The sequence below is a fragment of the Alligator mississippiensis genome, chromosome 1 (genome assembly GCF_030867095.1).
Source record: "Alligator mississippiensis isolate rAllMis1 chromosome 1, rAllMis1, whole genome shotgun sequence".
Taxonomy (NCBI): domain Eukaryota; kingdom Metazoa; phylum Chordata; order Crocodylia; family Alligatoridae; genus Alligator; species Alligator mississippiensis.
Genome location: NC_081824.1, coordinates 1,251,226 through 1,278,460, shown reverse-complemented (window position 1 = coordinate 1,278,460; position 27,235 = coordinate 1,251,226). Strand labels below are relative to the sequence as shown.

Below are 27,235 nucleotides of genomic sequence, written 5' to 3'. Positions count from 1 at the left end.
CCCGAAAGCTTGCTTAATAACTATTCTCCAACCATTTGGGTTGGTCTAATAAAAGATACCAAATTCACCCAAGGAACCTTGTCTGAATACTCCCTGGAGCAGGGCCCAGGGCTCAGGTCTTCTCCCACCCAAATGAATACCCAAACCACTGAATACTCAAACCACTACAATGTTCCCTCTTGCTTGGTGACTTCTGTCCCTTGGATTCTTAGCTGGAGGAGTGGATGGTACCTTCATCCAGACTACCCCATCCAGTCTGGTGGTTATGCTGCTCTTTAAGGGTGGGAGGTATGAGTTTGAATCCTTTCAGAATGAGATGGGCCTATACCTCAGGTTACTCACTCGTTTGAAATGCAGACACCCCTCCACCAGAATTTTTTAATGAAAGCAGGGGCGACGTGTAGGGAGTGCACAGGGGTGCACATGCACCCCCTGAGAGCACCAGTGCACCCCCTGTCAGGCCATGCTCCCTGTTTATCCGGCAGGCAGGGGGACAGGCGGGAGCACCAATGCCCCCCCTGTGAGCACCAGCTGGGGAGCGGGGCCACCAGCAAAAGCGGCCATGTCCCTTCCGGAAGTGGGCACTGGAGTTCTGGAAACAGCATGGCCTTGTTTATGGTGAGTGAGATTGGGCACGTGCCCCCCCCTCCGACTCAAGAGGCACCAGACACCCATGAATGAAAGGGACCGTGGCTTCTTGACTTTCTAATGAACTCAGTGTTGTTGGTGTGTATTAATTGTGCCTAGAACATGCACACTGGCTTGGGTCCTTGCAAGTACTTAGCAAAGTTTAGATGCTGCTCCATTTTTTTAAATCTGGATTGCAACGGGACTCATGCAGGAGTTAGGCATTTGCTGTTTGGATTGGGGGTATTCTACACATAGAATCATAGAAAATGAGGGTTGAAGAGACCTCAGGATGTCACATCTAGTCCAGCCCCAACTACATCATCCCCGCCTGGGCGTTGTCTATCCGGGTCTTAAAAACCTCCAAAGATGGAGATTCCACCACCAGGCTTTTGACACTGTGTCGCACCCAATTCTTAGGAGCAAACTGAGTAGCTGTGATGTGGATTTTTTCATAGTAAGCTGGGTGAAAAACTGGCTTACGAGACACACTCAGAGAGTGGTGGTGGATGGGGTGGTTTCTCCCTGGAGAGATGTGGGCAGTGGTGTTCCCCAGGGCTCTGTCTTTGGACCAGTGGTGTTCGATATCTTCATCAGTGATTTGGATGAGGGGGTTGAAAACACTCTGTCCAAATTCGCAGACAACACCAAACTATGGGGTACAGTAAACACACTGGAGGGCAGGAAGTGAATCCAGGTGGATTTGGATAGACTGGGAAAGTGGGCAGATTAGATTAGGATGCAATTCAACAAGGATAAGTGCAAATATGCCGCACCTGGGAAGAAAGAATCTCCGATACACCTACAGACTGGGAAGCACCACTCTGAGTACCTGGCAGTGGAAAGGGATCTTAGTGTCTTGGTTGACGCAAAAACGAGCATGAGTCGCCAATGTGCCAAGGTAATAAGTAAAGCTAACTCTTGCATTAGTAGGTGCATCACGAGCAGGTCTAGGGAGGAGATCCTTCCCTTCTATGCGAAACTGGTCAGGCCACAGCTGGAGTACTGCGTCCAGTTCTGGGCACCACACTTCAGGAGGGATGTGGATAACCTTGAGAGGGTTCAGAGGAGGGCTACTCGTATGGTTGAAGGTCTGCAGGTAAGATCCTACGAAGACAGATGGAAGGACCTGAATCTTTTCAGCCTCCGCAAGAGAAGGCTGAGAGGTGATCTTGTGGCTGTCTACAAGCTCATCAGGGGAGTCAGCAGGGAATAGGGGATACTCTGTTTACCCAGGCGCCCCTTGGGGTTACTAGAAATAACAGCCGCAAACTAAAGGACAGTAGATTTAGATTGGATATCAGGAAGAAATTCTTTACAGTGAGGGCTGCCAAAATATGGAATGGGCTTCCAAGGGAGGTGGTGCTTTCCCCTACCTTGGAGAAGAGATTAGACAGGCACCTAGCTAGGGTTATTTAACCCCAGTGTTCTTTTCTGTCTAGAGTAGGGGGTTGGACTCGATGATCTACAAGGTCCCTTCTGACCCTAGAAATCTATGAAATCTCTGAGGAGCATGTTCCAGTGCTTCACCACCCTCTGCTTAAGAAAGGTTTTCCTAATATGCAACTTAAACTTCCCTTGCTGCAGCTTGAGCCCATTGCTCCTTGTCCTGTCATCTGCCCCCACTGAGAACAGCCCAGCTCCATCCTCTTTGCAACCCCCCTGCAGGGAGTTGAAGGCTGCTATTCAATCCCCCTAAGTCTTCTCTTCTCCAGACTCAGAGAGCCCAGTTCCCTGAGTCTCTCCCCACAAATCATGTGCCCCAACCCCTGAACCATTTTTGTTGCCCTCCGCTGGACTCCCTCCAATGTGTTCACATAATTTCTGTAGCAGAGGGTCCAGAACCAGACACAGGACTCCAGATGTGGCCTCCCCAGTGCTGAATAGAGGGGAAGAATCACTTCCCTTGATCTGCTGACAACGCTCCTACCAATGCAGCCCAGGATGCTGGTAGCCTTCTTGGCAGGAAGGGCACACTGCTGGCTCCTGTTCAGCTTCTTGTCCCCCATCACCCTCAGGTCCTTTTCTGCAGAGCTGTTGCCCAGCCAGTCAGCCCCAGCCTGCACTGGCACATGGGATTGTTCCCTCCTAAGTGCAGGACTTTGCACTTGTCCTTGTTGGACTTCACAAGATTTCTTTTGGCCCAATTCTCCAATTTATCTAGTTCACTCTGAATCCTAGCCCTACCCTCCAGTGTATCTACTACTCCGCCCAGGTTGGTGTCATCTGCAAGGTTGCTGAGGGTGTGCTCTATGCCATCATCCAGGTCGCTGATGAAGAAATTGAACAAAACCAGCCCCAGAACTGACCCCTGGTGCACTCCACTTGATACCAGCTGCCATCTAGACATCAGCCACTGATTACTACCCTCTGAGCCCAATGCTCCAGCCAGTTTTCTATCCACTTTACAGTCCATTCATTCGACCCATACTTCCTTAGCTTGCCTGTGAAAATGTTGTGAGAGACCGAATCAAAAGCCTTGCTGAAGTCAAGGTACACCACATCCATTGGTCTCCCCGCATCCGCAGAACCAGTCATCGTGTCACAGAATGGGAGCCTAAGGTTAGGCATGAGGGGATCTTGGCAGCCTTAAATAAATTTAGGCACCTAATGAATTCTACAGCTGCTGAAGCAATTACTTTCTGTCACATTTTGCAATGTATGTGCCTACATTCTGCTCAATTCCCATTTATATGCCTGATTTACCTCTCTGGTTCTGGCCCCCTTTTCCATATTACATCCTGGCCTAGCTGCTCTTCTTGTCTTACTCCTCCTATATCTGGCTGGCTTTTTCACTTCTCATTCATTTCTTTGTTAGATGGCACATGACGGAATATTGCAGATGCCCAGTCCATTAGCCATGCTGCTGAGCTTGATATTTGTTCTTTAATATTAATTTAGAACCAGCTCTCACCAATAGATACTGAAAATCATTTATCACTGAAAAGAACACTTGTCACATGTATTAAACTCGGTTCTTGCTCAGGCTCTGAGGCATCCTCTGTGTATTGGGAGCACTGGTGCCTAAATACAAGGGTATTTTCCCAGACTTGGGTTATGTCTACATTAGAGGGTTGTCTCCCTTGCAAAGCCGCTACCAGCACAGTTATGTTATCAGAGACCCTACACAGAATGCAGCACAGGGCAGAACAAAGAATGTTTCTGCCAGCATAAATACGCCACCTCCCTGAAAGACATTGGTTCAGCCACTGAAAGCACTCTTCTGTCAGCAAAGTTGCTCCTACACCAGAGGTTTTGCTGACGTCGCTGTGTCAGCTAAGCAGTCTGATTTGTTTCTACTTCCAGACAACAGAGCTATGTGGGTAAAACTTTGTACTGTAGACCAAGAAGGAGCATTAAACTGGTAAAGGACTATCAGGATACTGCACTGGTAAAGTATAAGCAGAGCATTTTGCACTGGTAAAATAAAGACATCTCCCTCATGCACAAATGATACCATTAAAAGCACAATCTGGCCTATATAATTATGCCATGACTAGGGACCTCTGCAAGCATAATTAATGTTAAACCAATGCAGGAGTGCTGGTGGAAGTCTGTCAGGCAGCTGTAAATATACGCTGTAAAGGGACTATGCCAGTCTCTAGTGATACACCTCTCATAAACCTTTCAGTTTCAGTAAGGGCTATAGTTACAGTTCTAGCCAAGAAAATGATTACACCATATTCTGGTGTGGGAAACCAGCAGGAGAAAGGAGAGAGCAGGGAATAGGTTTTGCCATTAGAAATAGCTTACTATCTTTCTGTGAAAGCCCCACTGCTGTATCTAATAGATTCATGATGCTCAGAGTGCAAACACAGAATGGCTTCATCTCTATGCGCTTACTCTTCAAGCTAACAACAAAGACAAGAATATTTTCTACCAACAGCTTTAAGAAGAAATTGAGAAAAATGCACAGAAATTAGAACATTATAACAATTGGCAACTTCAGTGCAAGAGTTGGAGGGAGTTTTAAGAACTGGCCTGGTATTCTGGGCAAATGCAGAATTGGTAATATGAGTGAAAATGGCCAGCAAGTGTTAGAACTTCACGGAAGTCAAAACCTTTGTATTGACTACACCTATTTTGCTGGGGAAATCATAAGAAAGACATTGTGGGAACACCCAAGGTCAGGGCACTGGCACCAATTACATCTAGTACTGACCAGGTGTAACCACCTGAAAGAAATCCTGCATACGTCTTATCACAGTGCTGACTGCGACACTGACCACTGCCTTAGTCTGTTGCAAAGTCAGAATCACTATAAAAAATTATTCTCTGTAGCAAAACTACCAGTTGCGCTCAGATAGGCATCAGCCAAACTGAAGACATAGAGAAATGCAGACTATTCAATGAAGAAATTGTGAAAGCAAGTTTACCTAACAATTCAGCCACAGCAGCACGGTGAAGCTTAAAAATTAACATGTGCGGTGGTGCTAAAACAGTGTTTGGCAAAAAGTGCAAGAAAAATGCAGACTGGTTTGAAGAGCACTCTGAAACCCTTCTACCAGTGGTTGAGAACAAAAGGACAACACTAACTAACTATAAGAAATCTAACACTGGAAAATCTGAGAAAGCCTCAAAGAGAAATGGAAAAGGAGGCTAAGAGGTATGCCCAAGATTTTTGGCTGAAACTCTGTGATGACATTCAGAAAGCAGCTGACACAGGTGATAGCTGTGGAATGTCTGAAGTCATCAAACAAGCAATTGGTCCAATCAAGAAGAAAACAGCTCTGTTGGAAGATTTAAACAGAAATGTCATTACTGATAAACAAAAAAACCTTGAGTATTGGATTGAACACTATGGAATTCTATACTCCAGTGAGACTGAAATCAAACACAAAGAGCTCAAAGGATTACCACAGTTCAAAGTTATGATGGATTTAAACAACCAGCCTACATCAGAAGATTTGCAGAAAGCCATTACATCAATTCCTGGAAACAAGGTGTCTGGCAACAACTGTTTGTCTACTGAAATCAATAAGTGTGCCAGCGATGAATTTGAAAGCTTCATGAAGTTATACTGCTCCGTTGGAAAGAGAGAACCATACTACAGGATTTCAAAGCTGCTTGGTTTTACAATTATACAAAAAACAAAGGGGATAGAAATGACTGTGACAACTATAGGGGTATCTCCCTGTTGAACCTTGTCAGGGGAAGGTGCTATATGGCCTTGGCCCCCTCCAACCTGGCCTCTCCCCTGCAAAATGACACTAGGATATGGAAAAGCTATCCTGTCCCCCGGAGCTGTACTCTGATGTCATTCTCTCACCCACCATGACTTTGACTTAACTTCTGTTGGGGAGCTGGTTCACACTGGGTGATACCTCAAGGCCTAGCAGAGGAATTTCTTCATGGGGCTCTGTTTGCACCACTGATCAGCAGATAGTGCTTAGGGATCGTTAAAGCACAATTAAGCCCTAAATGGAAGGTGAAATATGAACACAGACAACTCGGTGTCCTAAAATCAAAGTCTAACTGTATTAATACAACAAGTATTATCTCAGCAGTTTCTATATTCAGAGAGAGAAAAAAAATACTTAGTACAATGATCTCACCCAATCCCAGATGTTACTTTGCCTCACAGAAAAGACAGCCACTCAGTTCCTGAAGCAAAGGGTGCGTCGTTGGCTGGGATGATCCAGACAGGTGTCGAAAGCTGGATTCACGATGTTAATGATGATGATGATGATGATAACAACACTTAACTTCCCCCCTTTTATGCTTTTCTTTAACTTGACTCCTTTTATGACTCCTTGCTTTTGGATTGGTCTATCTGCAGTTAGCATATTATTCATATTTTATCCTGTCAGCATATTCCTTTGTTCAACATACCCATTACGAGCACACCTCTTAATTTGGCCTTTTTCCGGTGTCTTACTTTAAGCATTGTCCATTGGTCTCCTTTATCACTGTCAGCGTGTCTGCGCTGGGTACCTCCTAAACCCCTAGATTCTCACCTGCCACAACTTTTGATCTTAAATAAAATGGGGAGGAAGGAGGTGTTAACCGCGCACGTACCCGTGGGAAGGACCATGCTTGATTGGGATAAAGTAGCGGTGCTTTATTATTCTCTGTCTTTGTACTACTCTTTTCAGGAACACTGGGAGGAGGGGGCAGCCTGTTGGACCCTCCGTGGAGACCCCCTGTGTATTTGAGCTGATCCCCATCAATTTACTTGGTCGGTAAGTACCGCACAACGTCCCAGTTATCCGCTGCTAATTGCCTCATTAGCAGCTGATTACTGTCCGCACCAGGATTCTCTTGCTGCACCTTGTGCCAGCGTGAGGATCGTGGCTCTTTCCCAGTCTTTTGCCTCCCAGCCCCCTCTTCTTCAGGTGAGGGTGCCAGGGCCCTGTCTCTTCAGGGCTGGGTCAGGTGTCCCCCACCCCCTTTCTCCTCCTGGGTAGCCCCGCTGCATCTTGGCAGGGAGCCACGGCTTTTCTCTGCGCTGCTGTGCCGTTCCCTGCGACTCACCACAGATGCTGAGGGTTTCAAGTACGTAGCGGGGAGGGGGTGATCGGTCCTGGAATCCCGTCACCGTTTGGGAGAGTGAGCCCTTGCTTCTGGGTCCTCCTCTGGATCCCTCGCCGCAGAGCTCCTCGCCAGCATCTCTCAATCTGTTGGTGCCTGAAGGCAACTTCTCGCTGGTCTTCTCTGCTTCTTATCCTTCCTTCCTGAGCCTCATTGGCTCCAGAGGGCGTGGTGCGCCTCTTCCCCGACAGGTGCTAATTATCTTCAGCTGTCGACACCCTCCTAGTAACAGAGTTGCAGCCGGGACTCTATTACAATTACCTTTCATTAATATATCCAATCATTTTATCCCTCTGATTCATCTGGTTAGTGCCACGTTCACTTAATTTGAGCTACTAACAAAACTATTACTGTGTTGTGTTAGAAAAACTTCTCACAGTGATAGAAAAAAGAAAGAAAGATCATGTGAGCAAACTCAAGGCCATAAGCTGCTTGCAAGAAACAAGGCCAGCTGATATTGCAAACACCAGCAAAATGAAAAGTTCAGATAATAATGAAGGTATACAGAACTTTACGCTGAATATAAAGAAAACTTTAAACAATGCTATAATTCACCACTCTATAAACAGGTACAACTTTAAAGCAAAATATGAGAAGCTACCCAAACAGGTTCTCCTCCCCTACACCACACCCTTACCACTCTCTGATGTTACTAGATGCTTTGATCTCAGAAGCAGGCCCCTTGGACCTCTGGCGGTAGACCTATCTGGGCTGCCTGGAACTTACATCTGGTTTTACTGTTAGACATGACAAAGCCCTTCAGTGGGGCTGAGGAATCTTGACTCGTAGATCAGCAAAGCCCCTTCCCCTGTTATGGGGTACACTGACAGGAGGTTTCCATGGATTCAAACCAATTCCTTTTTAATAGTTCCCACGCAACCCAACATTAATTCATGTGGCCTTAGTTATCTTTGGGGTCAATTCTCTCCTGATCACATGCTTTCTTTAATAGTCCTGTCACAGTGGGAGGGCGGCCCATTCAAAGATGAACTCAGAACCAAAAAGCAACAACTCCAAAATACCTGAGCGATGCTTCTATCAATTTGTTCTCCCCTCTGGAAGCCAACTTTGGCTACAAAGTCCAGCACCTTACTAAGGGGCCATTCCCCTATCAATTTACTCTCAGTCTTCCAACAATTCTAATATTATAAAAGCCTAAGTCTGTCTGTCTATCTGTCCATAACACTTTATTCGTGGTCTGATTGGCTCTCTCGGCAGCCAATCAGAGTGCCCTACACGGACAGGGACAGACAGAGAAGTGCTGCCATGACAGTGGGGACTGAGGGGCTGGTGGGGGTGAGGCCAGCTGAGCTGGCCTTGGCCTCCTTCCTTGCTCCTTGGAGGCAGAAGGGGAGAACAGGGACTGGAGCACTGCCATAATGGAGGTGATGGGGTGCAGGGGGCAAGGCCAGCAGCACTGGCCTCGCCCTGCCGGGTCTACTCACACCTTGCTCCCCTTGCCCAACAACAGCCGGCAGGGAGGGGTGGCAGCGGGGAACGGGGGAGGGAGGGGAGCAGGAAAGGAAGCGGGGATAACTGGTGACTGTGCCCAGCTGCCACCATGAATGCCACTGCGGTCATGGGCCCCGGCCCTGGCCCTGGCCCGAAGCAGCAGGGGGAGGTGGGGAGTGGCCCCAGCCCCAGCCCAAAGCAGCTGTGTGCGTGTGGGGGGGGAACAGCCCTGGCCTGTCCCCAGCCCCGACCTGAAATGGAGGGGGGCAGGGGGAACTGTCCCAGCCCTGGCCCTGGCCCCGGCCCTGCCTACAAATAGTTACTTTTTCATTAATAATTTGGGATCCTGTTTGGTTTTTTGTTTTTTTTTTATAACTTTCAAATTTAAAATAGTTATTTTGAAGCTATGGCCACATAAGATGCCTTTACCTCTTAATTCCAAATGAATGTCCCCCATTGCAGGGCTGCCTGTTCTTTGTTTAGTTTAGCAACCCAATATCTGCATGTTCATTTTTCTGGTGAGAAGTCCCAACCTGAAACCAGCTTGCTGTCTGTCCCACACTTGAGTTTAGAAAGAAGATTTACATATTATTATGATTCTATCTTACTAGTAATTCCCTATTTATCAAAGAAGAGTTGCTAACAGACTAAAGCAATCTCTCAGTATACTGCTTTGCTCTTGACTTCTATCAAGCAGGCTAGTGTGGGATTCTTATATAATAAGGCCAATCTTTTCTTTTATACAGCCTGTCTAACAAGTGATGAGTTGATCCCCTTATCGTGAATGATGTTCCACTTCCTCCCACATGACAGCAAGCACCGGAGCCAAGAAGAATGACCTCATGAGCTCTGCAGGTGGCTGGCTACCCAAGCAGCTCACAAGAGTTGCCCTGTCCAATTCAGGCACGGCATGTCTGTACATGTCACAATTAGGGCTGGAGTGGACAAATACTGGATTAAAAAAAGTAATAATGTAGGTGCCTGAGCCCAAGAGAGTAATTCACAGAAACTGCACCTATCTTATTTGTGTGCCCAAGACTCCCCAGGCACCTAACTTTTCTAGTGAAAACTCTTGCGCATCCAAAAATCAGATGCTGCACATGCCCAGAGACACTATTATCTTGGCTGAGCTGAGCATTTAGTCCCACTTCAAGGTGCTTTAGACATCCAAGTGCCTAACTCTCAGGATAGGCCCAATCCAACAAGCATCCTATGAGCATGTCAAACAGTGCCTGACAGTACTGAGTTCAGCACTCGCAGCTGCTTTCATTTGAAAACACAGCTTGGGGTAGTGGTACAAGAGCATGCAGTACCTTGAGAATGGAGAGCCCTGGGTTCTGGAGAGCCCTGGAGAAGGCAGACAGGGGAAAGGGTGGCACAGAACTACTTGTGAACTCTACAGAAACACAACAAGGGATAAAGCTTTCTGCCAACCCATCTTGAGGAAATGACTGCATGGAATGGGCATCAATAACATTTCAGTTATGTGAAAGTTTTGGAAATTTTGGTTAAAATATGGTTAACTTTCAGGTTCAGTGGTAATAAAATGCTATTCCCAGGAAATGAAAGGATAAAAAATCTGCAACAAATCTGCTTTATGGGAGGAATCATCTTGTGTAAGAAATACAGCCTGGCCCTTTTGATTATATGGGCTTAGAATGGGTTAAAAACACTGTATTAAGATGCTTTTGTTGCCTGTGGGAAAGCTCTCCCAACCACAAGGACTTTGCCAAGGGCCCTTTATGTTCCTTAGCTCTCTCTAAGGGTTCAAATGAAGCTGAGGCAGTTTTCTGGTGGGTGACGGGTGAAGTTGTCTGAGCCGCAGAGTTAGAAAGCAGTAGCTACATGGAGGGTCCCCTATCCAGCATCAAAACTCTAATCAAGATAGCAAGAATGGGTGGCCGAGTCCCAGAAGAGCCTAGGCAGCTTTTCCTGAGGGGCTAGAAATGCAGTTACCTGAATTTTGGACCCTGACAGTTCCAGGCAACAGGATCCAAGTGGAATATAGGGTAGGAGGGAAGGGACTAATGCTACCTACCTTGGGGGTCTTTAAGAGGAGGCTTGATAATTACCTAGCTGGGATCATATGAGCTCAAACCTACCAGGGGTCATATGAGCCCAGTATTCATTCCTGCCCAGGGCAGGGGGTTGGACTTGGTGATCTACTTAGGTCCCTTCTGACCCTACATCTATGAAATAAAATGTGTTGCCTCATTAGCTACTCAGCCACGGCATAGGTATGATGATTGAGATCATACCTAACACTAAGACACACTAGAGGAGTGATTCTCAGACAGGGTGTTGTGGAAACCCTGGTGTGCCATGAGATCCTTTTAAGGGTACCAGAGGGTACTGCACAATATTAGCACTGTTAGGTGTGCAAATACAATTCACAAGATAAACCCTGAGATTTTAAATAGGAATCCACAGTATTAAAAACATTCTCCCTCGTTGTGGTCTTTCTAAGCTCTTTGCAACAGAATTGCTCTATTATTTTCATGTGTTCAAAAAAAATGAGTGAAAGGCAAGAGCTGTCATTTTTTGAGGGGTACCTTAAGTCTAAAAAGTCTAAGTTGAGTTTAGTCTAAAAAGGTTGAGAACCACTGCCCTAGAGGGCAGTTGAAATTTGACCCAGTAGAAATTGTTGATTTATTATTTGATTTTTCAAATATTATCCCCTTCCCCAATCAAGTTCTCTTTGTTTTATCTCCTGGGACTCAGTGTTCACAAGTGAGAAAGTAATAATAAAGCACTAGCTGTCCAGAGTTTCTATGGGAGTTACTTTCTCCAGGTTTCTGGGTGGGGGCTTGAGTGGTTTTATTTAAGCTTTCAGAAGAAACTCTTTGACAGCTGAACCTTTATGCAGCTGTCAACACATGGCAGAAGGGCTATGCAGACCAGCTGTAACTGCAGCCTGTACGCATGCGCAGACAGCACTGTCTCATGTGCAGTCTGCATATTCTCCCAGCACACAGCAAAGAGCTCTTTCCGGTAATTAGTGCCCAGATGTTCTCTCTGACCAGCAAGCTCTGTCTCTGCCTGCTAATGACCTGGAGAGCTCTTGGAGTTCTGAGTCATCTTCTCAAATTGTTAGTCTAATTCCTAACGCCTGCCTTTTTTCCTGATACTTTTGTTCATGGCTTTCCCGCAGCTCTAAAATAGGAAACTGCAGCACTGTAGAGATAAATGAGCCAAGGGATGTGTCATTTTTATGTAAGGAGGATGGTGGCAGAGACCAAAGGTTGTCCCTCTGTTTGGAAGGTGGAGTTCTGTACTGCAGTGGATTGAACAGACTGTGCCTCACTGAAGTTTATAGCAAGCTTCCCTTGCTGTGTTATATAATGTTTAGTAAGAATAATTTCATTGTTAGAGTCAAATTGTCCAAGCCTTTATAAAAACACCACAGGCTGGCATTTATGTTACTTTTTAGGAGATATTGCATAGTCAGTACAATTTTTAACTGTGGACATGAATTCTCATCTTTGTGAATTGTCTGTAAGGAGTAAATATCCAAAATTATCAAATCATTAAATACCTGTTTCCATATACCTGATCAGGTATGTGCCCCTGTTCATAGTTTTCTTTCTGTTCTATCACCAGAGGATCTGGTGAGATAAGAGGCAGAATGGCCGACAGCCTCAGACCAGAACATTGTCTATATGAGAATATGATTGGTGCCTGGACAGGATCTTACTTTCATGCTCTAGTTACAGGATGGTATGCTGTGGAATATGTAGATTAATGCTGGATGCTCCTGCCAATCCTGAGCAAAACAGGACAGAGCCTGTAAGTGTTCCCAGGCCGTTCATTCACATCTCACTGACAGCTCCCTAGCCCCGCTCTGGGAGAAAATGGTATCTATAACTGTTTTCTCGTGACACAAAGGTCTCTTTTAAAAAGTCTGATAAGCAGGGACTGAAGTTTTAGTGATAAGCTACTTATCAAAATATAAAATTTTGTGCTAACCTTCCCAGAACATGACTTGCCTCTCTCCTCTGTAAGTGTAATCAACTATTATCGTATATGTGTTTGCTACTACTGACGTGACCCCGGCCAAGCTTCAGTCTTCTTGGGTGGCTACAACCCTCTTTGAAACTCCAAAGGCCTTCAAGTAGTTACTTGATGTTCTGACCTAACAGTTGCATGGAAATATTGTAATGCAGATTCTGAATGAAACTGCAGTGGATTATAACTAAGGTGAAGCAGATTATATATGTCAATTTGTTCTACTTGTAAACATTTCTTCAGCTCCTAGGAGGAATGACTGACTTTTGCCTATTTCTAAAACATAAGAATTTTAACTCCATGAACTGCTATTACATTGTTTTACCTCACTTTTACAGTCCCAAATTCCAAGTCCCCTCCCTAGTCTGGAAATGACTGCCCCTTTTTAACTCCCTGCTGCCTTGATCAGCAATTCTAGCACAAAAGAGCCAAACATTCTTACCTAAAAGTAATTTTTTATATCTGCCAGAGTCATAAGCACCTCCTAGATATTAAGAATCCAGCCCTAATTATTCCACCCTTTTTCCATCACTGGTTGTAAAAACTCTGCAGTAACAGCTAGCGATTCTGCTGTTACATGGAACAGAACAGAATCCACCTTGCTCTCCTCTTTCCTTTGCTGGCTGCGTGGGCCTAACAGGGGCAAGTAATTGCTTGTCAGTAAAGTCTCCACAGGTAGCTCAAATGCAGCTCAAGCTGCTGCTGAGGTGAAACAGGTTGCAAAACACAGATGGGCAGAAGGTGCTATATTGATATCCTTGCCTTCCTATAAACACATTGCAGTAAAACAATAAAGCTGAAATCTCACAGTCATTTACAGACTTGCTTATAAAAAACATGGACTTTATAATCTCAAATGTTGGCCTTGCTTACCCCTTATGAGCCGTTCACCCAGGGATCTTCACATCTGTGTCTCTCTTCCTAGCTGCACTTGGAGCCTGATTCTTGCTCTCTCCCATAGCCATGCACACCTGCAGAGAGCAAATATAACATGCACTCAGCTTAGCTACTATTGGGGGTTCTTGAACACACCTCACCCCTTTTTGCTGTGTTGAGTGTCACCTTTCTCCTCCCAGATGCTCTTGTCCCAGAAGCAGTGCAGTCTGAATCACATCAATTAGCATGCGAGAGAAGCTGATTGTGAAGGACAGGTTCTAGGATGGTGGAGATGCACAGGCCGTTAATCATTCCCAATGCTATTAAGGTGACCCCAGGAAAGAAAAATGGTCGCAAGCCACATCTTAGTTTCCCTGCTCCAGAGGCCAAGAGACCATTATCTCAGAGAAATGGGTGGAATACAGACACTTGAATCTGAACGCCGAGGCACAGGGATGGGAGTCTGAAACGTGTCTCAAATCATTTCCTTTTTCCTGCTTTTCTGGCCCAGCATCTGCTGGCTCCTTTCCACACATGAACCTATGCGGCATTCAAGTCCCCTTCCCAACAAAGCGGCGTGAGGAGCTGCCCCTTTCCCTGTCAACCCTGCACGCTTGTCACCGAGGCTGAAGCTGGGCCCTTATTCCCTGTTCCTTATTCCTGGTTCCTTTCTCAAAGCTCCAGTTTGCACCAGTAAAGGTTGTTAGCCATGAATCGGACGTGCTCAAAAGCTAGGATTTCATCCAAAAGGTGTATTCACTAGTAAAAATGTAAAGCAAGTCTCACAGATTGAGTACGTAGCCCCGAATAAAGAGCTCTTAGGGCTCCGTACTCCAGCCGTGCTATTATTTTATAGTTTTATTAGTAAAGATAGCACGGCTGGAGTGCGGAGCCCTAAGAGCGCTTTCTTTATTCAGGGCTGTGAACTTGATCTGTGAGACTATTTTACGTGCTTATTAGTAAATATAGCACAGGTGGAGAACGTAGTCCTAAGAGCTCTTTATTCAGGACTGTGCTCTCGATCCGCAATACTATTTGACATTTGTATTAGTCAATATAGCACGGGTGGAGACAGCGCACAGCCCTTTATTATTTCACATTTTTATGAGTAAATATAGGACGGATGGCGTATGGAGCCCTGAGAGCTCGTTATTCAGGGCTATGTCATTGATCCGGGATACTATTTTACCATTTTTATTAGTAATTATAGCAGATGGTGACAGCGCATCGCTCCAATACCTCTTTATTCAGGGCGCCACACTTGGCTTGCAATAGTTTGACATGTGTATTAGTAAATATAGCGTGGATGGAGTTCCTTATTATTTTTACATTTATTAATTTTTAACGGTGACATGTTTATTCGTAAATATAGCATTGATGGAGACCGCACGTAGCTCTAGGAGCTCCTTAGTCAGGGTTACACACTTCATCCGCGAGACTATTTGACATCTGCATTACTAAGCATAGATGGAGTCCGCTCCTTTGTTTTACAGGCATTATTTTTTTAATTTGACATTTGTATTAGTCGATATAGCTCGGGCGGGCTATGTATGTAGTAGCCCCAAGAGGTTTATTCAGCGCTCTCACAGCTCTCTGTTTAATCGACACTACTTGACATTTGCGTTAGTGAATGTAGCACGGGTGACGTGGGCCCCTTTCCCGGGGCTGCGCGCTTGCCCCCTGACAGTGTCACTAGTAAACACAGCCCGCCCGTGGCGGCCTGTGGAGGGCGGCGTGAGGGAGGACACCTCCGGCCCGCTGTAAGAAGGAAGACACGCATCCACCCAGGGCGAGCGGGCGGCGGCCATCGCAGCCGGGGGCGCGTGGCAGCGAAGGCGGGGCCCGGCGGCAGTTGGGAGCAACGGTTGATCGCGGCCGTTGGGGCGCAGGGCGCATGCGCGGGGCTGGCTCCTCCCCGCAGCCAATCAGGGGGCGGGGCCAGGCGCGGGGCGTGTCACATGACCGCGGCCCTTTACAGCGGGGTCCCAATATGGCAGCGGCAGCGGCTGTGAGAGGAGCCGGAGCTTCGAGCGTTCGCACCTGAGGTGGCCCCGAGCCCCGCCGCGCCGCCACCACCATCACCAGTCGCCTTCTCCTCCTCCTCCTTCTTCTCCTCCTCAGCTTCCTTCTCCCCGCTCCGCCTTGCCTCGCCCCGCCCGCGGCCGACATGAGGGAGAAGGGCCGCAGGAAGAAGGGCAGGACCTGGGCAGAGGCCGCCCGGACGGTACGCGGGGCGCGGGCCTGGGCGGGGCGGGGCGGCGGCCTGTCAGCGCCGGGGCGGAGTGGAGCGGAGCGGGGCGGGCGGGCGGCTCCTCCACCGCCTCCCTGGGGAGCCTGCTTCCCCTCCCCTCCCCTCCCCATGGGGGAGGCTTTTTTCTTTCCCTGATATCCGCCCTGCTGCATCGTGAGCCCACTGCTCCTCGTCCCGGCACCTGCCCCCACGGACAACAGCCCGGCTCCATCCTCCTCGCAGCCCCCCTGCAGAGCTGAAGGCTGCTAGTCAATCCCCCTCAGTCTTCCCTTCTGCAGACTCAGTCAACCCATTTCCCTCCACCTCTCCTCACCCATCATGTCCCCCAGCCCCCCCCACACACACACTTTTATTGCCATTTCTTCTATTTGTCCACCTCCTTCCTGTATTGGGACGCCGGGCTCCAGATGTGGCCTCCCCAGTACTGAGCAGAGGGGCGCCCCTCGGTCTGCTGGCAGCGCAGGTGCAGAGGGGGCTTGAGCACCGTCCACTGCCACCCCCCAGCAAGGAGACAGGAATGTGTCTGGGCTGGGACGGGGATGGGTCTGGTAGTGGGGAGCGGGGACGTCCTGGTGCATTGCTTTATATCTGGGGGGCAGGAAGGTGGGTGCTGCCCAGCATTACCTGAGATGCAAAGCACTGCAACAAACCTGCCTCCCCTCATGCATTTCAAAGCTTGAACCTGTCTCCATTGCAGCGCAAGAGGCACAGTGCTCTCCCCCTTCCCACCTGGGCAGTGAGCGGGGCGGGGGGAGACACACAAAGGTGGGTTTTAAGCCCTCTCTAGCACCTGGCCCGGTGTCACGGTGGTCAGGGGGCTGTCTTTAGTCTGATGTGTAGATGATGAGCTCTGTGAGGGCAGGATCTGTCTGAAGTTGGCGCACGGGTTATGAAAGCCGGGAGCCTGGCCTTCCCAGTTGCTCTGCAGGGTCAGGAGAGCCTATTTTTTTTTTTTTTTTTAAATCCATAGTTCATCATGGGGGTATCGCTATTTGCATGTTTCAAATGGAGGGTAAGTGCATTGCTTGAGGTCACTCTAGGTGCTTATCTGGATCTTTTGATGCCCAGGTTTGTTAGTTTCCTTGTAGAAAGAAGTGTGCGAGTTGTACCTGAAGTACACTTTTTTTAGAGGTAGGTCACTGTTAGCCTGGGGCCGAGCAAAGGCAGGTCAGGATGGCACCTTAGAGACCACTTCCATCTTAGAGGGTGAATCGGGAGGGGAAAAGGACTTCAGTGGCCCAAGCCTGAAATAACAGGGAAACCAAATAATGTGTACATTTCAGGTACAATTGAATGGAAATGTGGAATTGCAGAAGCATACCGTCTTCCAAATTCAGGTAGCTCTGTAAGTAATGAGGTTTCCGATCAGCTGAAACACATGGGTTCTGGTTGTATTAGAAGCACTCTGAAAACAAAAAGTTTTCAGATGTGTTTTTAATCGTGTTGTTTGAAAAAAGATGAAGGCATTCTGAGGTGGAGGCTGGCTTGGGATTCTTTGTTTACCATATCTTATTGTGGACTTCATATTCACAGCTAGGCAGAAGGCCTTAAAATAGGTGTTGCCTGAACAAGGAATGCATGCAGTCACTTTAAGAGGGTTGATTTTCCTACTTCTTAGCTACATAGGAAAGCCTACTCCAACTTGTCTCCTAGTTTGTCAAGAAAAAATCATGTGCATTGTAACTACATTTGTTTCCTTTATATTTAGCTATTTTGCATGCATAATATCTTTTCTGTCACATCAACTCATTTATTAAAGTTCTACAGTATGATTCCTATGAATACCAGAAGTCTCTACCTCTTATCACTGGATTAGCACATGCCATATAAACCATATAGACCAGATACTATTCCAGATATCATCTAGAGCAGGGGTGGCCAGAGTTACTCACGCTGGGGTCACATCTGATCCTCCACTGAAGCTGGGGGTGGGGGGGGTGCTGAGTGATGTGGCTGTGGTGAAGCCCTGCCCAGTTCTTCCCAAGGTGGCAGCCCAGAGTCCCCCCAGAGCTGCCTTGGGGACAGATGGACGGGGCTTCAGTGGAGAAGCACTGGAGAGCCGCATGCGGCTTGTGAGCCACAGTTTGGCCACCATTGATCTAGAGACCTAGTGTAGTGGCGGTAGTCAAAAGCTAGGGAGAAATTGATGTTAAGGGGAATGTAAAACTGACATCCTGGTAACGTCTGGTCACTTCTAAAAATTACATTGCTGGTACTTTCAATGGTTAATGGCTATTTCTAACATTCTAGTCAATTTTATAATTTCATTCTGCCTGTTTACAGTAAAATTCCTTCGAAATTTTGGTGGCATATCATATCCTAGATTCTTTTCTAAAGTTTCCTAAATTCTCTTCCTTGCTTGTATTGTCACATAACAGCTATGATTCCACCTAGTGGTGAGTGAACTAAAATGTCACAGAAGGGACAGAGGCACTCTAATTGGAAGAGAATAGGGAACAGATTAGAGACGGGGTCAAGGAGATGGGATCAGAATGAAAAGCATTGACTCTACAACATTTCCAGTCTATCGTAGTTAATATAAATACAGTTCTAGAGTTCATGTGTAAAGAACTTGTTGCTATATGATGTAGTGTTTAGAAACTCTTAGTTTAAAGAAGTATGAAAGCAAACCAAGAAACAACTTGATACACTAAATTCAGGACCATGTATAGTGTTTTGTTAGCTGCTATTCTAAAGTGATAGATTTATTCTCATCTTCATTTGCCTCAAAGATAGAATTCTGAATTTAAAAAGAATTATTCTGCATCCTTCTAAGTTTTTTTTATTTATTTGTTTGTTTTGTTTTGTTGGTTTTGTTTGTTTGTTTGTTTGTTTTAATTTTACTGTTAAACTCCCAGGAAGTGTTTATACCATTGAGTGAACTCAGTTTAGAAAGCTCGCTCAAGATAGAGTCCTTAACACTGTTTTATGTTTAGTTCTGCTTAACCTGGCCTTTGGCATCATCAGGTCTACCCCTGGCAATGATGAAGATTTAGTTAGCTGCTATTTCTGCGCCTCATCTGTGTGAAAGAAATTTCTGGGTCTGTGCATTTCCCGGTGAAATATAGCACATCTCATTATAGTGCATCCCCATGGGACCAGGAGGAGAGTTTGTTTAAAATAAAGTGTCCACTATAATAAGGTTAGTTGCATTATTGCATTGATATAATGGAGAAAAAATGGCTTTTTACTGCTGGGATTATTACAGTTGGGTGTCTGTTTAAATCAGATTTGTCATGAGGTTGTACCATAGTTCTGAAGGTCTTCTGAACTCTGTAGACCAGGAATCTGTGGATCCTTGCATATGGACTTTGATATCAAAGAAACATATGAAGGTCCTTGTTTGTGCTGTTTGGTGGGGAAAAATCCAAGGATGAAGTCATGTTGGTTTAGAGGCTAAGTGGGCGAGACTCTGCATCCGGTCTCTTTGTAGACAGACAGACGGTGCATATACTCTGTTGTGTTCTATAGCCCTCAGTTCCTCCAGGAGCCTTATTTGGAACTGAAATAAGTTGACTGAAGGAACTGATAACTTGCACAGAGGCAAGCTGCATCCACAGAGGAGAAGCCAGCTTGGATAAACAATGTATGTGATGCTTGTGTGGTGTCTCTTCCCCCCCCCCCCCCCCCTTCTGTATGACTAAAGCAGCAAACTAGCTAACAATGACTCTCCTTTGGCAGGGGCTGAGAAGCCCTGGCACTTAGAGCTTCTTGAAGGGGTGAACCAGATGCTGTAGAGCATAACACTTGCAGTATTACTAAATTCAGGCAAATTTCACATGCCCCCTAACTTGAATATATTGTTCAAATGCTTTGTGGTTAAGCATGCAGATCTTGCTGTGCGAATCCATGGAGGCAGTTACACCTAGAGAAATGAATTGGTGCTGGTAAATAACCCTTTTCTGGCACCAAGCACTGTGGCGGGCCAGTAAGGGGAGCTTCTGCGTTGAGCCTCCCACCTCACCATACCTGTCTACCTTCTGGACTCCACGTGTCTCTCCAGGGGTGCCTAAGCCCTGGTAAACCCCCTTTCGAGCCCCATCGCAGAGTCCGTGGGTAACGTGTGCTGCCACCACCCCGAGAAGGGACTGTCTGGGGCCTGTGTCCTCGGAGAAACACAGGCCTAATAGTCCTATGAATACTCAACCCAATACAAGAACTTGGGGCACTTCCCCAAGTTGGGGGCCAAAAAGGATAGTCTCCCTTAGTCTGCAGACCCAAGGGTCCTCCTAGGCATAATTAAACCCACCCCTCAATAAGTCTCCCACACTACGTACAAAGGAGAACTTTATTGGCTACAGAGGGTAGGGTTAGAATAGGGTCCAGGGTAGAGCAATATCAGAGGAATCCTATAGAGCAAACTCCTGTGGCTGGGGTAGCCTTTGATCTCGCATCTGAGTTACTGCAAGCTATATATCTAGGTGGATCTCAAGTAGCTTACTCACAAGGATCATCCAGAGGCTGTGGGAGATTCCCTCTGGAGGCAAGCAGTTCCTTGATCATGAGTTTTGAGACATAGAGCAAGTTTCAGATGGTACAGCTCTTCTTTGTTCCTGAGTATTCCTCATGGCTGCTGCCCCCCTCCTCCTCCTGGGTAGTCCTTAACTTATATAGCCCTTGTGACCTCATTTACCTGGTCCAATGGAGGCCAGCACCTGTTGGCTGTGAGCCAACCAATTTGAAATGCATCACTAGTTGCTGGGTAGACTTTAGCCCACCAGGAAGGAAGCCCCTCACCCAGGTATGTGATGCCAGTCATGTAGGCAGAAGGAGCAGGTTTCCCCCCTCCCTCAGGAATGTATCCAGCTCAGGTTACCCAAAGAGATGGGGTAAAGGTATGTATCCTCTGCTGGGCCCAGATCCTAATCAGAATTGTCACAGAGCAGAGTTTTTGGGGGAGAAGCAAAGGTGGCTTTCTGCCACAAGCACTATCACAAAAATGTGTTCTGGTGAAGTGTGGAAATGCATAGGACCCTGATAAATGGCACTAGATAATTGGTCATGTCTCGTGCAGTTAGTAAGGGAAGGTGAGATTCATAGGATTGAGGCATGAGAGATGTTTAACTTTGTATTTACTCACGTTTGCCTTGCTTCTGTAGTGATCCCAATCATACATTCAGCATGATTGGTTTTGTTATCTCTGAAGAATTTGAAACACACCATTTTTTAAAATTGTCTGCATTGTTCAGTAGAAGGATCTGTTGATGCAAAGTCTTCGAAACATGGAAAGAATCATTGATATATGATGATACAATTCTACGTGTCCCCTGCTATCTGTGTAGGCTGTGGATTTCTATGTGATGGTGCCACCCAAATAGACTGAAGTGCCTTATTCTTGCATCCAAGACAGAAAACTTGTTGCTGGGTGGGGGTTATCCCTAGGAGCATACCCCCTACCATCTTCCAAACAGGCAAAGGACACTGACAGACTTCTGGTGCTTCCAGCTGTGTATAGAAGAGAACTTTTAGAGTTTGGTTTTGATGATCTTTCTGTTGAGAGTTCCCTCACCTGATCAGAAAACATTCATAAATTGTGCAACTCGAATGTGTTGTACTTGGTCCATTTCAAAGGCAACTAGGCCCTTGGGCTGTTGCAGTTACTGTCATGAGGTTTGGATGCAAGTGCATTTTGACCAGGATTTCAGCAACATGTTTCCACCTTAGTGAAGAGTGCAGAATGCAGCATTCCATGCCTCCTTGTTTATAGGATTACTACTCTTCAATCCTGTTGGGGTTCTTTATACTGGCTGCTGTCAGGACTGATCTTAAGCTGGCCTTGATGCATTTAAAGCTTTCAGCAAGCCCAAACTTTGGGCCTTTGGATAGTAAAAGGCCTGTTCTGATGGCTATCTTTGCTTCACAACACCCACCACTTGGAAGCTCTGCCATTGTGCTTTAGATTATTATGTGGTTGCACTGTTGTGCTAATTCTACTCTTGCATGTAAATCTGCCTTGGTTCCACTTAAACTGGCGGGAAAAAAACTGCATGTAGCAGCTTTAAAAGTGTATTATTGCTACCCAGTCCTCTACCTGGTTCTCTATAAACTGTTGGAAAGCTCTCCAAGTGCTTTTCATGGGGATGTTTTATAAATCAGATTACTATTTCTGTGATTACAAGGTGTTACTGCATTTCCGCCCATTTGTTTTAAGAAGCCTTAATCCAGGTGAATGTTGCATAGCTCATCATGTTAGTGAGCCACTTTACATAAGTTTTTTTGCTAGGTGCTTTTCCCTTGCCTGTAAAAGATCAGAAATTCCATCTGAAGGTGATGGCTTGACATATGTAGACCCCCTTGGCTGTTAAAAAGCTTGCATGGCAAAGGAGGAAAGAACTTGGGCCATTTTACTCTAATGTATGTACAGGTGCACAGAGTCCAGTAGCCTATTCTCATATAGAAGCTTGCTAATCTACAAGAGTTTGTGCTTTTATAATACCACTGACAGAAGTTTAAAGCACCATAGGGAGCAAAGCCATGGTAAAGCAACAAGCCTATTCAGTAGAAGTTAAAGAGCTTTTGGTGTGGATGCCCGCACTAGATATTTTAAGTTAAACAGTGAGATTGAGTAAGGACTGAGATGTGGCAGTGGTCCCTGCAGGGCCCCTGGCACGGCTTTACAAGAACTCGTGGTGCTCTGGCCAGGTGCCAGAGGACTGGAAAAAGGCCAGTGTGGTCCCCATTTTCAAAAAAGGGAGGAAGGAGGACCCAATTAACTATTGCCCCTCTAGTCTTACCTCAGTCCTGGGGAAGCTCTTTGAGAAAATTATCCAGGAGCACATCTGCGAGGGGCAAGCAGGGGAGATTATGCTCGGGGTCAACCAACATGGGTTCATTAGGGGCAGGTCCTGTCAGACCAACCTGGTTGCCTTTTACGATCAGGCCACAAAATCCTTGGATGCAGGTGTCATGGTGGATGTAGTCTTTCTGGACTTTAGGAGGGCCTTTGACACTGTCTCCCACCCCATTCTCATTAAAAAAACAAACAAACTAGGCAACTGTGGCATTGATGCCTACACAGACAGATGGATCACAGATTGGCTAGACGGCCGCACCCAGAGAGTGGTGGTGGATGGGTTATTTTCGACCTGGAGGGATGTGGACAGTGGGGTCCCCCAGGGTTTGGTCCTCGGGCCCACACTGTTCAACATCTTCATCAGTGACTTGGGCGAGGGGGTGAAAAGCACCTTATTCAAGTTCACAGATGACACTAAGATGTGGGGAGAGGTGGGCACGCTAGAAGGGAGGGACAGACTACAACTAGATCTGGACAGGTTACAGAGGTGGGCGGATGAGAACAGGATGGGTTTCAATACTGACAAGTGCAAGGTACTGCACCTGGGGAGAAGGAACCAGCAGCATACCTATAGGCTAGGGAACTCCCTTCTCATCAGTACAGAGGCAGAAAAGGATCTTGGAGTCATTGATACCAAGATGAACATGGGCTGCCAATGCGGGGATGCAGTCAGAAAGGCTAACTGTACCTTGTCATACATCCACAGATGCATCACGAGCAGGTCCAAGGAGGTGATCCTCCTCTATGCAACATTAGTCAGGCTGCAGGTGGAGTACTGTGTCCAGTTCTGGGTGCTGCACTTCAGGAGGGATGTGTGGACCACATGGAGAGGGTCCAGAGGAGGGCCACTCGCATGATCAGGGGGCAGTAGGGCAGGCCCTACGAGGAGAGGCTATGGGACCTGAACCTGTTCAGCCTCCACAAGAGAAGTCTGAGAGGGGATCTGGTGGCTGTCTATAAACTTACCAGGGGGACCAGTGGGGAATGGGAGAGACCCTGTTCCCCCAAGCACTACCTGGAGTAACTAGGAATAACTGCCACAAGTTGATTTAAGAGTAGATTCAGGCTAGACATCAGGAGGCACTACTTCACCGTCAGGGCGGCTAGGATCTGGAACCAACTTCCAAGGGAAGTGGTGCTCGCTCCTACCTTGGGGGTCTTCAAAAGGAGGCTAGATAGTCACCTAGCTGGGCTCATTTGATCCCAGCATTCATTCCTGCCCACGGGGTTCGGACTTGATGATCTGCTCATGTCCTTTCTGTTCCTATCAATTATGAAACTGTCATGGAGCAGAGACGGTTACCAACAGTCCTGCAAATAGCATTAGAAAGAATGGGAACCTCCCTTGCTGTATTCTGAGAATACTGGATTGTAGGCTCACCGACAAGTCCTCCTTTCTTGCTTGGAGCTGCCAAAACAGAGAAATTGAACTGGAGGGACTTTGCACATCATGTAAAGGATTGAAGCAGCAACATGTGAGAAATGTGCCCTCAGCAGGTTCACAGCTTCAGCAGACAGAAGGAGTCTGGGTAGGATTGGCTGTTGGTGATTGACCTTTGTCTTGTGGATCTACAGGAACAAAGTAGATGTGGCTGCTATCTCAGAGCATGGTCAAGGAGGTGGAGCAAACCAGTGAAAGTAGAGTAGCTTTGTCTTGCCCCATTCATTGATGATACTGTCCAAAGCATTCTTCCAACAGTTGTGGAATATAGAGAGCACATGGGAGGAGCACGTTGATTTGTAACTGTGCCGAGGATCATGAATTCTGTATTCTGAATCCTGTACAAGACATACTTTCTAGAGGTGCACTGATATATCGGTTGCCTGTTGGATTGGCACTGATAAAAGGGAAGCTTACATTATTAGCTGTCGGCTTTTTTTGACTGTTGTATCTGATTTGATGTTCTCTGATACTTCGCTTTTTGGCTGGAGTCCCCGGACACCTGGGTTCCCTCTTGTGAGCTGGGGTAACCCTGGATATGCCCCTGACTGGTGGGCTGGGCTGGGCTGGGCTGCGCTGGAGCAGAGCAGCTGGCGCAGCACAGACTGTGGGCTGGGGTTGGGGCAGGTGCCGTCAAAGGCACCAAATGCTACAGACATGACTGGGACAGGTGAAGCTGAACTGCCTGGCCCAGTATCACTCAACCCTCAGTGTCTTGGGTTCTGCACCCCTGGGGCAGAGCCTGGCAGGGGCTGGGTGGCCTCTACCCTCTTCCTTCCTTCCCTCCCCCTGGTTAGAGATGCTCCGGCTCTGATCCGTCTCCAAAGCATAGCAACACGACCCTAGCCCCTCCAGGGGTACATAGCAGCAGTGGGATCCCATGTGCTCCGTGCCTAGCTGCACCTGCCACCAGTGGGGCAGAAGCTGCAGGGGGTGTGGGGGAGGGGCAAGTGACTGCTGTGGCTCTGACATGGGCCCTGACCTGGGCTCAAGGCCAGAGTAGGAGTCACAACAGCTGCCTGCCCCACTTCCCCCTGAATCTGAAAGGAGAGGCCTCTCTTCTCCTCCCTTAGATATGAGGCACTGGGGTAGGCACTACCTCATGGGGGATGAGGCCCCTCACAGCTTCACCCCTCTGCAAGCTGCAGTCTGCCCACCTTGCCCTAGCACTGGTGCTGAAGCCCCTCTTGTGGCTGGGCCTTGCATGTGCCCCACCCCCTGGCATGCACATTCAGGGGTCATGGAGCTTGGGGGGAACTCTTTCCCTCCCCCTCCCCCAGCAGTGGCTGTCAGAAGCTGCCCCCCTGCAGCCACTCACCAACCTGAGCAGCTGTTCCCACCTGCTGAGTGCAGCAGGGTTCTTCCCCTGGCCACTCAGCCCAGCCTGGTCCTGCCCTTCCCAGGGTCAGGTCCATTCAGTCCCCTGGCCTTGCCCTGGACAGAAGGAGGAGAGCTGGGAGCCTGACTCAGACCACCCAAGGGCAGGCCCTGAAGGGCTCTGCACAGCCAGTCGCAGACACTGCTAAGCTAGTCCTGTCTGCTGCAACGGACATGGGCACTTTTACATGTGCTCTGGGAGTGGGGGGGGGGCACTTTAATTAGAGCAGTTTCAAGAGTGCTGCTGTCTCCTGTATCAGTGTCCTTGTGCTTAGAAATGGTGCTAAATATCATTTATCTGATTGGTGTTGGATGATATGACTGGTTAATAATCGGTTATTGGTATCAGTCAAGAAAATCTTTACTGGTGCAGCCCTAATGCTTTCTGCTACAGGCTTCATTTCCTGTAAACAAAACAGCTAGGATAATGCTTTGAAAATACCTCTAACAAGCCTATTCACCTCTACAAAGTCAAGAAAACTGTACCCACCTGCAGATTTCCTAATCTATCTTAACTGGTTCCAATTGCATTCCTTCAGAGTATTGACTAGCCATACATACTACATTATTGGCAATCCCACAAGGACACAACCTTCCCAACTGGCAAGAAGAAAGTTTTACCTTTTAAGTATCAGTCATCACTTCCAGAAGAATCTTAAATTCTCTGTGAATTGACACTCTGCCTGGCCTTTCTGCCTTAGTTTGGGTGGTTGTCACATCTCTAGCTTTAGACTTCTTCATGTTTTGTTGGATGCCAAAACTTCACCCAACTGAAGGCCTTCTCAGATCACTCCCGGGAATCTAAAGTATGCAAGGTTCCTTAAATGGAGTCAACTGCAGCCACCTTAGCATACAGTATGGCAATGTCTGGAAAATTTTACTTCACGCATGCAATAGTATTGTCTTCTATGCTGATGAAGGTGAGTTAGTGCATACAGGATTCTATACCCTGTTTTGTACTGCTGTAGCTGAGGCACAGGTGGTTCTTCCCCTCCTCTTTGGGTTGTTTTTTGTTTGTTTGTTTGGGGTTTTTTTTTGGGGGGGGGTTGTGTGTGTGTCAGATTTTAATTTGGAAGGGATGGGTAGAATGCATCTGCAAAGTACATTCAGTCCTTCATATCAGTAAAGGATTTAAAGTTTAAGCATACAGGGTGCTGTTGGACATGGAAAAAAACCCAAACAAAACAGCACTTTACTGGAAGAGGAAGCATGTTAATTTGACCCAGCTCCCCAGTGTCCGTATAGATCAGGTGCTTCAGTGGGCTTTTTGGCACTTTTAATCTAATAGCTGATTGAATTGGCTGTTACATAAAAGCCCCACTGAAGCATGCAATAGAAGTTGGGTGAACCGGGTCAGACTAAAGCAATACTTCTTTTGGGCACGAGATGCACTTGGTACGGGGGATACACCAAGCTGAAAGTTAAAGCCCTGGGGTTTTTTTCCTCATTTGTGTTTGTTTTTTGTGTTGTGTTTCCTCCCCCTCCCCCCCCCCCCCCATTTGGTTACTGCATAGGTTGTTTGTTCAGACAGTAATTTACCTATTAGGTGAACTTACATTCTCAAATTTGTCAGCATTGTTTCTAAGTGTCAAAGTGCTCATCATGACCGTTACTTACATGATTGCTTTTACTAGAACTGCCAACTTTAACATAAGACTACATATGCTACAGCCGCATTACTGGCAGCTGTGTATTTTGGGTATGCATTATGGCTAGTTTCAGTGTAAAGGCTGTGGAAATGGGATTTTCCTTGTTGTTTCAAGTAAAAAGCTCAAGTGGCATGTTTTTCCACTGGACTGTCTAAGATTATTTATGTTGAGTTTGATTAGATTTTGTGCAGAAAAATTATAAAACATCCTTGTAAAAATACTTGAATATAATT

General features: G+C 46.9%; 1 protein-coding gene and 1 long non-coding RNA gene across 4 annotated transcripts in view; one reads left to right on the top strand and one right to left on the bottom strand.

The window, feature by feature from the left end:
- LOC109285738 (uncharacterized) overlaps positions 1–7,622 on the bottom strand; it is an 86,328-nt gene extending 78,706 nt beyond the window's left edge. Inside the window, exon 1 of the long non-coding RNA XR_009462284.1 lies at positions 6,183–7,622. This is a non-coding gene — a long non-coding RNA (uncharacterized LOC109285738). The remainder of the gene's footprint in view (positions 1–6,182) is intronic.
- A 7,789-nt stretch (positions 7,623–15,411) lies between these two features.
- The window catches only part of ASXL2 (ASXL transcriptional regulator 2), a 182,684-nt gene continuing 170,860 nt past the window's right edge, over positions 15,412–27,235 (top strand). The window contains exon 1 of one of the 3 annotated variants that reach the window (XM_014610485.3): positions 15,412–15,715. In XM_014610485.3, the coding sequence (XP_014465971.2) occupies positions 15,659–15,715 (57 nt within the window). In that variant the 5' untranslated portion in view covers positions 15,412–15,658. Of the gene's footprint in view, positions 15,716–25,714; positions 26,274–26,631; positions 26,749–27,235 lie in introns of those variants that run through there. The other 2 variants (XM_059727625.1, XM_059727626.1) reach the window with 2 other exon arrangements.